General features: G+C 38.3%; 2 protein-coding genes across 2 annotated transcripts in view; both read right to left on the minus strand.

Moving 5' to 3' along the window:
• The window catches only part of LOC114829525 (mucin-5AC-like), a 32,908-nt gene extending 26,332 nt beyond the window's left edge, over positions 1–6,576 (minus strand). The window contains exons 1-7 of the mRNA XM_034288165.1: positions 6,530–6,576; positions 6,309–6,447; positions 5,267–5,374; positions 3,558–3,648; positions 2,087–2,241; positions 1,365–1,491; positions 1,104–1,204 (exon numbers count right to left, since the gene is read on the minus strand). Of these exons, the coding sequence (XP_034144056.1) occupies positions 1,104–1,204; positions 1,365–1,491; positions 2,087–2,241; positions 3,558–3,648; positions 5,267–5,374; positions 6,309–6,447; positions 6,530–6,576 (768 nt within the window). The remainder of the gene's footprint in view (positions 1–1,103; positions 1,205–1,364; positions 1,492–2,086; positions 2,242–3,557; positions 3,649–5,266; positions 5,375–6,308; positions 6,448–6,529) is intronic.
• Positions 6,577–6,845: 269 nt separating this feature from the next.
• On the minus strand, positions 6,846–11,792 carry LOC117593330 (mucin-2-like). Its single transcript, XM_034288138.1, has 8 exons — positions 11,674–11,792; positions 11,233–11,274; positions 10,850–11,120; positions 10,396–10,510; positions 8,697–8,787; positions 7,785–7,888; positions 7,416–7,635; positions 6,846–7,205 (listed from the first exon to the last, which is right to left on the minus strand). Exons 1-8 carry the CDS (start codon positions 11,780–11,782, stop codon positions 7,000–7,002), a joined length of 1,158 nt encoding a protein of 385 aa, XP_034144029.1. The 5' UTR covers positions 11,783–11,792; the 3' UTR covers positions 6,846–6,999.
• Positions 11,793–12,780: the final 988 nt, after the last annotated feature.

Raw genomic sequence — 12,780 nt, forward strand, 5'->3', positions numbered from 1 at the left:
ACAAATTCAGGGAATGTAGCCCAATAATAAGACTGCTCTTAGTAATTAAGCTTGCATTAGCATGTGTGCCAAATTGCATCACAGAGAGTAAAACAGGCTTTAATCAGGGGCTAAATAACATTTACCACAAACATTTTACTGAGGTAGGCTAATATTTAGTAGAAAATAAATTGCCATCATCATCATCCTATTATCAGATGGCAAAGGTTCTCAGTAATTGAAACTACTTCAGAATCCTTACAAGTTTTTCCAATAACCCTGTAAAGATTATATCCTTCACAGTATACTTTGTCATTTTTCATTGAAGAACCCACACTGTTTCAAAGTCAAATATACTCTAAGATCCTTTTCCTTTAAGAGTACAGATAAAAGTCTATGAACTTCCCTCAAAATGTATTACCTCGTTAACATTATATGGCATCTGAAATCAGTTTGGTGACATCAAGATGATAATATGATAATAATTTGTCTTCTTTAGAGATGGTTTCAAGCCTTTGTAATGTCTTCAGTCCCAAAATGAATGTTCAAAACTGTATTGTGATCAAACAAGAAGTCTGACCATCATAAAACCACAAACCTGGCAATGTCCTGTGTAACACTACTGGCACATAAGATGTCCATGTAAATCAGGGCTTCCTAAGGTTTTACAGCATGCAATCCAAAAATACAGCTCTGGAAAAAATTAAGAGACCACTGTACCTTTTTCTTTCCTTTCCAAAAAAGTTGAAAAGGAAAGTTATGAGTGAGGAAAAGAAGCATTCGATTTGCAGTGGTCTCTTTATTTTAACCCTTCTGTTCCTCACTCAAAACCTTCCTTTTCGACATTTGTGGAAAGGAAAGAAAAAGGTGCAGTGGTCTCTTAACTTTATCTGGAGCTGTAACTAATGCTAACTAATGAAAATGTTGATATCCCAACACATCCCATCAAACAATGACATTGTATTGTCATTTTTGTGCTTTGTGGATATGTACGTTACCACTAACAGGCTGTCTTCTATAACAGTCGAAGACTATTAGGTTTCTCATTCATAGGAGAAGATGATTTTCTTAGGGATTCTATTCAAATTCCCTATAACGTTTGGTAATCAGTGATGTAAATTTACCTGGCAGGTAAAGTCCTTTTGGCTTAGCGAGCGACAGGTGCGACCACAGCTGGTCATATCGTAGTCATACACCATCGTGTCAGGGCACTGAGCGTAATTTCCTGTAGAAATAGATTAGAGATTCAACATTGAACATTGGTTTAGGGTTTTCACACTGGGATGTAAGGGAGACTTTACTTTAGAACGGGATTCATTTGGGTTGACCGTCAGTGAGTTTAGCATAGTTTTAATATTTAATTCAGCCTCTGATGTTGTTCTCACCACAGGTGGTGTTTCTCCATCCTGTCAGCAGGATGCCAGCAGCAGCACAGGCGTGGACGTAGGAGGAGATTGCTGCACACATGCACTGCTCAGTCTTCTCACAGTTACAGCTGTCATACATGCAATTCTACAGACGAGGGAGAGAAGGGAAAAGATGAGATGGGTGAAACAGAATGAAAACCAGTTTTTCAAAAATTGCTCAAAAAAGCATTTTAATAAAACTACGTATGTAGTTAAATGTAGTCATACACTAAAAAGTTGATGAATTATCTTTTTCTTTGTACTATTTTTTCTAAATATGAATGCAAATCCTTATTATTTCTTACTGCTTGGTAGGGATCTGGGTGGACCTCACTGTGGCATTCAGAAAATATTCCTGCAGCATCAGATAGCATTGAGCACCAGTGCTTGGCATATTTCTCTGTAAAACATATGAGCAGCGTTTAACATGGCAAAAATACAGGTGTATCCACAAAAGTTTACTATGCTTAAATATTATAATATATAATACATTTTAATATAATTATATTATAATAATATTTGATCAAAACAAAAACTCAGATCTATGCACACATACGGTGCTCATTTTCTATGACTGAAGTACCCTAAAGTTACTCCAGCATCTTATTCTCATTTTGTTTCTGCTGGGCCGACATGCGTTTGGGCATGATTTCATTAGATATAGTACATTTAAAAGAGGTTAAAGGAGTACCATTCACTACACTCAGAGAGCATGGGTTCTCATAGCTCTGGGTCACATCGGGGCAGCTTGCTTGGGTCTTCCACGTGTTGGCAAATGTCACAGCCGTTCCTTCCACCAGTCCATTGATGGTTCTAAAGTCATCGGCTTGGACGCTGTTAAAGTCTCCACAAAGACCTGGATAGGAAATATAAAACTTTGTTAGGAAAACAGATTAATTCAGATATGAGATCAACAAACATTTCCTAAAGAAATTCGTTTTTATATGTTCTTAAAATTGTCAGTGAGTATGACCATATGCAGTAGGCTGATTATTCAGTAGGCTGATTATGCAATTGTCTGCATATCTGAAGATCATATCTATGTAAGCATACTCTGGTGAAAACACTTTTGTAACACATTTGTTCTGTTAAACTATGGGGAAATTATGGAGTATAGAATTAAATAGGTTCTACAAAATCTTAAGTCTTGGTCAGACCTGTTTTTCTTCAGTGTATCAACGATACACTGAAGATAATATATGAAACAGAGTAAACAGGTGTGGTATTTACAACAAGTTTTGAAAAGACATTTAGGAAAGTAAGACAAAGTATGGCATTTCTACACAATACATGAATATTTTCGTGAACCGTTTATACAATTGGTTTAATTTATATTTAGCAACTCCCGGGGTAAAATTCCATGTTATGAATGCTTTTCATGAAGTTCGGAATTGTCAAAAGGATTTAAGGGAGGTAATCTGCTGACTCTATTTGTCATAGCCATTGAAAATGCAGCTATGATAAGTGAGCATAATGCATTTCCATTATAATTATTAGTTTTGTACATAGAATTTAGTTTACCAACTAAATGGTATGTTTAAGTAACTCATTACAACATTTAAAATATAAAGTTAGCAAATAAATACAAGATAATGAAGAGGTAAATACTCTATCAATTAATATAATTTGTTGCCTAATTAGGGTAGTTCAGCCCGGAAACCCGAGTGGTAATTGGTCAGCAATGCATCAGCTGATGCAGGATCGCTCTTATCACATGTTAGATTGCAACCTGTCTATATAACCATCAGGCTACTCACTCAGTCAGTTGTTGGGCTTGTACTAGCATGCAGGTGCACCCCCCCCCACCACCCCTGCCTTCACCACACCTGCCCCACCTTGAGGGGGGGATCGATACTGAGTACTTTACTCATTGCCATGGGAATTGCATAGATAATAACTAGGTATGTTATTGTGGTATTATCATATACACAGTCATGTGATGGCAATGATTTACCCTAAAGGAGCAGAACACCAAGACTTGCACGTACGTTCTCTAATAAATGGTTAAACTCATACGTGGTGTTTCCTGTCTGAACTCCTGACAACCTGTTTAATTATATAAATATGGGAATTTAACATGGATTCTCAAAGACTTAAAGATATTTAGCTTTCAGGGGAATGAACTCAAAAGAAACATACCCTGGGTTTTTCATTTAAATTAGAGAAACATACCCTGGGTTTTTCCTTTAAGGGAACTGCTAGCTGTGATGTACACCTGCATTATAGGTGTTAACTGGATCTCCAGACGAAGCCCATAAGAGGTCTGCACAACGATGTAAAACGTAGAGGGCTTGAAGATCGTTACATTCTCTGTGGAAAATAAACCAAATGTCTACAGTAGTCACCATCTGGTAGACAACAAACCTTTACAATCTGGATGGTTATGTGTAACTACTGTCATTTCCATTAAATACCTACACATCTTACTATGATTGAAAATGTACAGGAAAATAAAAAACAAAACATAGAAAAGGTATATGTAATGCATGAGAATAGTATAAACAAGGAACCAGGCAAGTTCAGCCGGGCCACAATAAAATCAGACGATTGTTGTTGCCCTCCCTGGCCACGTGAGAGGCTGTGTCTTTAACCACTATGCCTCAGAGCTGTACATTCACTGGGCATTAGTACAGCCTCTTGACATTGTATAGTTTTGTCACATAGTAACATCACACAGTTTGAATATTTAGCTAGACACCATTAAGTGTTGTATTAAACTGACTAAAGTTTCTGATTAAGTTTACCTCCACCACAAATGACATTGATACAATAAGTATCAATATAGGTGACGATAACTGACTTTTTCGTCAAGTGAAAAGACGAGAGATTTGTGTAGCCAGCAAAGTCTTAGTCTGTCCTGAACAAATCCTAATGCATAATTCGGAAATCCACTAGAAATAGTCATAATATAACAGTAAACTGTTTTATTTTAGGCTTCCTATAATGTAGCCCGACAACTAAAGGTTGTAGCCAGTGACGTTTTTGTCTATCCTGAACAAATCCTATTCTGCCACTGGCCGTTTTTAACAGCTAATTAGCCATTTGTGAATTACATTGATACGGTATCTATCAATATAGGTAACAATCACTGACTTTTCGTCAAGTGAAAAAGAGGAGAGAATCGTGTAGCCGGTGAAGTGTTTGTCTATTCTGAACTAATCCTAATATCCAGCAGAATTTTATTATTTTTGACTTCCTGTAGCATAGCTAATGAAGGTTGTAGCCAGTGAAGTTTGTCTGTCCTGAACAGATCCTAAAGGGGCAATGTGTTTTGACGGGAGTCGATCGGGGAACCTGTTGTTCCGTAGTCCACGTCTCTGACCACTACGCTATTCAACAAGAGTTAGTCCATCAGGCACTCACTCACTCACTCAGTAATAAGAGACATTTGCTATTCAAGGCTTGCTCCGCTTATGCGGTCCAGCAAAAATAAGTAATTCATTAATGACAAAAACAAAACCAGACAACACACATCCTTATCAGTATTCTTGAGTAGCCATGAACCAGCAACTCACCCATGACGATGGGCAACCTTGATAACATTTTGTCCATACTGACGGTTCCACTGGCCTCAATGACGATCATCTGCAATTTAACTTAAATGTGAGCCTCCAGGTGGTAAGAAGTGTGACACAAAATGGGGGTTAATTCCATTTAAGTTCCAGTAAAATAAAAAAGTCAACAAGACTCTTATTTCAATGAAATGGAATTGTAATTTCAGTGTTCTTTACTGAATTGACTGGAATTGAAATGTCTTTGACCCCAATTCTGGTGAGAAATGGTGACAGGAGTCAATGGCAAACCTATTTGAAATGGTTTAATGTTGATGTCTTGATAAAACACAATCAGGTGGGTGTGTCATTGGCCATGGGCAACCTTACTTTGGACTGTGGAATCACCAGGGTTACACCCTTTAGGCAGGTCTCAGTGTCTGTTGTCCCACATTTCTCTATGTCACCCAGGATGGTGAAAACACTCCCATAGATTTGCTGGGGAGAAGTGGGACAAGGTATGACAGTAAAGTTATTCATTTTTTATCAGAAAAAAATTGTCCTTTATTTATTTTATTTGTACTTTATTTCCACAGAGCACAGAATATACTCGGTGATGTGCTTCGGGTCCCTGCTATTGTGAAAATAGCAATGCCCACTGTTTTGAGTACAAGCTAGGACCCAGTATCTCTATTCCTGTGTTGATTAGAAATAGAAGGAACCGTGAGCATGCAACCCATAAAGTAAACTTGTGTCGAAATAGTAGGATAGGAGGAGGAGTGGCTGCCCTATTCAAAGATACATTCCAGTGCAAAGAAAATACTCTAGGTAATTTTATTTATTTTGAATACCTCTGTTTTACATTGAAGGGTACCCCCAGAAGGTTGTCTTCAATCAACTCAGCAATTTTGTGACCTCTCTCTTTTGTGCGGTCTCTTAGACAAATTTCAGTCAAGTTTTCGATCTCACCACAGTACTGAAATGTTATTGTTTTCATATATTTTTCTTTGTAAAGCACACTGAATTGCTTCGATGTATGAATTGTGCTATATAAATAAACTTGCTTGAGACCACTGCACCTTTTTCTTTCCTTTCCAAAAGAGTCGAAAAGTGTTTTAAATTTGCAGTGGTCTCTTAATTTGAACCCTTCTGTTCCTCAGTCAAAATTTCCTTTTCAACTTTTTTGGAAAGGAAAGAAAAAGGTGCAGTGGTCTTTTAATTTTTTCCGGCACTGTGTAGAGTGTATATTGAGTAATTTAAAGCAACCTTAAACTCAGAGAGACAAAAAATGATCTAAGTAGATATATTTAAGTACCAGGACATTTTAGCCAAAAGCCCTTAGAACTAGATGCTAAACATTGAGTTGTGTTGGTGTTAGTCTAATTCTATTAGTGATGTATAAGCCAACAAAATTATATTTCAAGTGTCCCACCTTGGACAGGACATAGGAGCAGTCTCCATGGAAGGTGTAGGCTTTCCCGTCGTAGGTGGTGATGTGGGAACCTCCCTCTATGGAGCAGGTACCTGGACAGTCCAGACCTATACAGCTCCACTGGCCATCCTTGCAGGTACTAGCAGAGAGAATCAGTCAGTAAAGTCTACAGCCACACAAACACAATAATTCAGTGTATGTAAATATAAAGCAATGCTTACCATTCTTGGCATGTTCTAGAGTATGTATCTCCAGGCTTGTAAGACATTCCGTTGTGGAGACAAGAACACTGGTCCACAGCTACACAGCCACTCTGATTAATGTCATCAAACACAGTTCCTAGGAAAGAGGCAATAAATACATTTAATCAAAATAGAAATTACATGAATTACTTTTCTTTTGAATATATGTGAAATTGATAAATGTTGCCAAGTTTATTAGCTAAATTACAATACATAGTAGTTTCTGTAGCAGAACATTTGTATAAAATCACAATGATCTTTAATGTTCTAGTAAGGTTCCTCCTTCAGGTCTGTACTTGGTTGATGATGAAGAAATATTTGTTTAATTGTATTTAAGTTGTATTTACTCTTCCTGTTTTAAAATAGTAAGCGTTGTCAGTAGGCATGGACAGTAGGCATGGACAGTAGGCATGGACAGTATGCATGGTGCAAAGTTGGCATTTTTATCTTTATTTTTTTAAACAACTTAGAGGGCTATTAAGTGGAAATACGATGTGCTTCCCCCAGTGAACCAGTGAGTGTACTGTACCAGCAGGACAGAAGCATCCATCAGTGCAGTGTTCCTCACAATGCTGGTTCGCCTGTGGGTTGGAGCAGGTATCAATACAGGGGCTTCCACACTCCTGGTACTTCATGTTCAAGGGGCATGTCTCCACTGCTCAACACAGACAGACAGACAGAGAGACAGAGAGACAGAAGTCTTTACCTGCAATCTCAAACCTATATCTAATTCTGAGTCTACGGAAGAATCTTTTTTTTAACATATTCCAAACTGTGAAGGCCAGCAAGACAAGCAGACAGTCCAATATAAAATTATAAAAGGAAATTCCCTTACAGCAAATAAAATTATAAAAGATTTCCTTACAGCAGAACTGGTCTGTCCTCCATTTCTGGGGCACGCCCCCTGCGTGAGCACACTGGCGGGAATATTCTGAAATGGTTTGGCAAATGCAGGACTCGCTGTTGTTGCTGTTACCACAGTGACACATGTCTGCCATGCAGGCCTCGACGAAGGAGTCCGTGGAAATCAGGTCCTCACAGCTACTGAAGGCTGAACTGGTGAGAAACTCCTCACACGCTGTCCTCTGAAAGGGGAGGACCACAAAGGAGGAAGAGAAGAATTGATTGTATAATGTGAGCAATGAGGATGTTGGTATGTGAAACTTTTATTCTATTATCTTAAAATAAAGTTTTTAAAGCAGTGAATGGTTGTGCTACAGCTTTCAGACAATACCTGTTCTTCACAATTTTCAGCCTGAAGTGGGACTTCTATGCAAGTTTCTGTAGGGCCATTCATCTTTGAAAGCTCACCATAGTCAATTGTCTTCATTTGAAATCCTGTGGGAAAGTACAATTAGTTTTAATTGTAATTTTCTTTGCATGTTTGATATAAGGACTATTTCTACAATGGGTTGGTCAAAATGAGTATTGTGATCAGTGACCAAGGACAATTACAAACCCTGGATTGCTGAGACCTCGTCTTGGCCAGTAGAAGCTCCTAAGCCAAATCACACCATTACCACACTCTACCGCAAACACATGGCCCATCCATTACCAAACTCTACCATGGCCACATGGCCAGGCCCATTTATTACCAAACTCTACCACAGACACATGGCTTGGGCCATCCATTACCACATTCTACCATCCATTACCACACTCCACCATCCAGGAACTGCTCCTTTTGGTTTACAAAATATAAATCAAGGTAACATTTAATTTATGATGGATTTCATTTTTTTTAATCAAACCTCAATATCAGAAATAAACAACTGCACATTTGATATTTTTTTTTCTGTTATGAATTCCCCTCCTCTTATTTTCATGATGTCCAATTCACAATTCAGGATCTTACAATTAATGATGGCCATCCTGTTAACTGATAAAAGGTCCATAATCATTACCCCAGATGCCAAGACACTGTATTTACATTGCTGTGTATAGTTATCCTCCAATAAATGGTTTAACTAATATGTGGCCTTTATAAACACGTTTGAGCTGTACTGAGTACTATAAGAGTATACTAATATTCTATCATGAGACTTTTTCTGATTTTGTTTACCATTCACGATGACCTAAACCACATATTCATTAGCAGTACAGGAGCATAGTTAGCATCCCTAAGACATGTTCTGATTTTGTTTACCATTCACAATGAACTCGTCGTAAAGCTGGACTCCATTGAAGTCTCCACATAGCCCACAGGTCTGATTCTGGAACTTTGAGTCTAACTCCACCTACAGAGCAAATGGAAAATGACTGTGGATTAAAGTACAGTACCAACAAATATGGCCTACAGCAGGGCATATAAAGTTAGGACCACAATAATGCTTCAAAATGTTGTTGTTGTTTACCTTTTGGGGTTTTAGGCTGGGTGTGTGTATAGGCACTTTATGTGCTACAATATAATACTTTTGCAGTTATTTGGGACATTTGCATTACTGTTGACTTAACACAAAAGACAAGCTACTTAGACTACCTACTTATTTGCACGGACTCTCATTTGGACCACAGAGCATGTTTGTATACTTACCCATAAAACACCACCCCCAGCTCAGTCTGGCACATATCTGTCTATTTGATTCATCCCTTCACCAGTACACTGACTCAGTTGATTAAGTAGACAATGTTTGATAGCAACAGCTTTTCTCTGCCTAACGAGTCATCATAAATCTGATATATGCAACCAGTTAACAGATCAAATATTCACATATCCCTGTCATCACCCAGATGAATGTTAGTTTTAAAGTAACCAGCAGTTTCATGTTTATCTAACAGTTTGCTATGACTCTGATGGCAACTGATGGCACTTTAATTCATAGCAACTAGTTTCTAAGTAATAATTGGATTATTATTCATAAATATTATGATAAATTGTGTCAGGCAGCCATTCATGCAATGGTAAGCAAAATCATGATCATACTAAACAGCGACTTCAACAAGGTTACAATCTCAAACCCTATCTTCTATCTATTTGCAAAACCAACAAAAACATAGGCTGAAAGTAACAAGCTAACGTTAACTGTGAGGGCTGCAACTCGGGTCAAATAGTCAGCTAAAACATCACGTAAATTGGTGAATGATTTAGCCTAGGCTACTCACACAAACACCAAAACATAACATGAACTGTTAAAAATTGCATCAATTTATGCAAACAAATCGATGGAAAGCTGGCAACCTTTGCGTACATTTCTCACCTTGACATTCATCTTCGGGTATGGATTACTTTTCTGTTCTGATCTCAACAAGTATGTTCAACATTACTGAGTAGCGACCAATCAGAGGTACAGTAGCATTGTTATGATGTCATCATGTAGACTTCTCACAAAGTATTTTACAGTTTTTTTAACCTACAAAATACAAAACACTTACGTATTTTGATACAAAATATCATCAACCCTATCAAATACAAATTACAAAATCCTATTTTGTATTTTAAATACATGTATCATAAATACTACCCATCCCTATATATACAGCTCTGGAAAAGATTTAGAGACCACTGCACCTTTCCTTTCCAAAAGTGAGGAACAGAAGCGTTTAATTTTCAGTGGTCTCTTAGTTTTAACTCAAAGAACCATATTTAGTAGCATGAATTCTTAATTATTTTGTAGACCTACTGGTAATTGTGTTTTTTTTATAGTCCTACTGGTAATTGTGTCCACTGTAGCGGTATATAATGGGAAGGTATAGCCCAGTCTTTTTAGAAATGTCTAGTTAAAATGCCAAATGAGTCTCGCTTATTGAAAATTGTATCCGAGGGAATTCATTGTTGAGATCTGTCAATAAAGACCTACTGGAAAATCTACTGCACATCCAACAGATTTAGTGGAAAGAACACATACCGAGAGGGCGTCATCTTCATTCCACATGATGACTAAACCCAGCTTGGCTGTGATCTTCACATAGGAGTTGGTCCTCTCCATGAAGATATTAAACTGACCAAATGGTAACGTGACCCTATGGGGGACAACACAATGAAGTATCCATCAGAGGGGAGATTACATTACCCTAGTCTAAACAATCATTTAAAGAACCCACAGAACATGCTTCTCTTCCCCAGAATCCCTCCCTTCCTTTCAACTGATGTGAATTCTAAATGTCAAATGTCTTCTATAAATTCTAGGAAACTATCCTGTTTTTGTAAACCAACCCTTTTTCCCTACTGATACTGACTACTAAGCGTTGACAGAGTAAACATTTGCTCTCTAGGACTGTGTTATGTGGCTGTCCAACCCAACTACCTAATATGAATTACCTGGTTAAGAGTGTCTGCCAAATCACTAAATTACAACTTACTGTTTCCCATTGACATTGATGCTACTTTGAGTCAGCTCCACGAAGGTCCCATCCAGCTTCAGAGAGACCTTCTGGATGGTGGCCTGACCGTCCACCTCTTCACGCTGCAGCTGAATGTTGAACTCCTCGTAGCCACTTCTGCTTTTGCACAGCGAAGTCAACACGTAGTTACAGGTGTAGGGCAGCTGGAAGAAGTCCCCATCGTAGGTTTTGTAGTGGTAGTTACCCCACGTGCTGCAGACCTGCCTGTTGTGGGATTGACTCACGCCAACTGTAAGGGCGAAGGAGTATTAAGACGATTTCTGACTAAAGCAACAGTGTTTGCTGTGTTTATTAATGTTTATTAGTGTAGTCAGTGTGAAAATATCTTATATATAACATACCTGTGATCACTGGTATCTTCCCAGTCACTGGAATCATAGTAACTGGAAAAAAACAGAAACAAATGTTTTATACTTTATATTTTTCTTTAACTGTTGGATAGGATGTCTAACAAAGTTTGTAAGTTTTTATGCAGAACATTAGAGTCGTTTGGTTAATTTTATCTTGGCAAAAATAATTGCATAAATACTGTAATGTGGTTTTGATTGAATTGAAAGGAACTTAAGCATTTTGGGCAATGGCCAGTTGGGTCCAAAATCTATGCCATAGAATCTTTAATAAAACAATAAAAATAATAATAATAATAATACAATATGTCCCTAGCCGGCTGGCTAGTTTGACCAGCCTGGTTAAAATTGTCAAACGTACTGGGCCCAGTCTACCAGGCTAACTACATCTCCATCTTAACATGCCACTGTATATTATAACATATATTTTATTACCAGAATCAGAGTAAGCAGCAGATAAACCGTAGAGGAGCGAGATCCACAACTTCACCCATTGGTGTGTCATGATTGTTCTTCTAACTAAGTCCTCCAGTCCCACCTGCATAACTAATCCACCTGCTCCTTCTGTAAAAGTGTGAGACCAGGTGCCTGCCTGCCTGCTTTTAAACTATTCATCTCAAGGAAGTACCACGCTGATGCTGAGATGATGTTGATTCTGTCACATACTGATCAAACTTTAGGCGTTGCCATGTAATCAGGATGTGTACCTCAAATCGCACCCTCCATAGCATGTCTGGTGTCTGGTCAAATAGTGCATGACATAGGGAACAGGATGCCATTTAGGACCACTCTAGATTAACATGGTCCAGGCATAACACAATGACACATTCAGTGAAATATTTCCAGCATCCTTATGTACACAGATAAAGAAAATTCACAAAGTAACCCCTTGTGTAAACATCTTGGGACAACTCGTCATGGAGGTTCTGGAAAATATTTGCCTGCCCATTTTGTCATTAACAGGTTTCGAAAAACCTGGCATCGTCAAACATCTGTCCAACCAACGATGTGTCTTCTAGACATTTTACCTGAGGAGTCATAACGAATCGCTTATGCAGGCAAACAGCCTTAAACCTGTCAGGATTTCATGAAGGAGGAGCGGAACTTCAGAGTCAAAAGGGTATATTTTAACAAAGATAAGGTAACGCACAAATACAATGTCTGATGTGGCTCATAGATCGAGACAATCACACACAAAGACCAGGGGAGCAGAGGGAACAGATATACTGGGGGGAATCATAGTAAATGAGAACCAGGTGTGTGCTAAACAAGACAATACGTGAGATGAACTGATGAGATGGGTGGTTGTGTCAGAAGACCGGTGACGTCGACCGCTGAAGCCTGCCCGCTGCAGGGGGAGCAGAGGCAGTAGAGGGCGCAGTCATCACAAAACCCTAAACAGTAAGCAGTAAAATGTTGACAAACTCCCTAGAAAGGAACATAGGAAGAAAACAAGTAATACAATTCTAAAGGTTTAATTAATGTTTTACATGTTTTTGGAATACGTATGTATTGGTCGAGGAAATGAAGCTCTTTATTATT

The sequence above is a fragment of the Esox lucius genome, chromosome 19 (genome assembly GCF_011004845.1).
Source record: "Esox lucius isolate fEsoLuc1 chromosome 19, fEsoLuc1.pri, whole genome shotgun sequence".
Classification (NCBI taxonomy): Eukaryota; Metazoa; Chordata; class Actinopteri; order Esociformes; family Esocidae; genus Esox; species Esox lucius.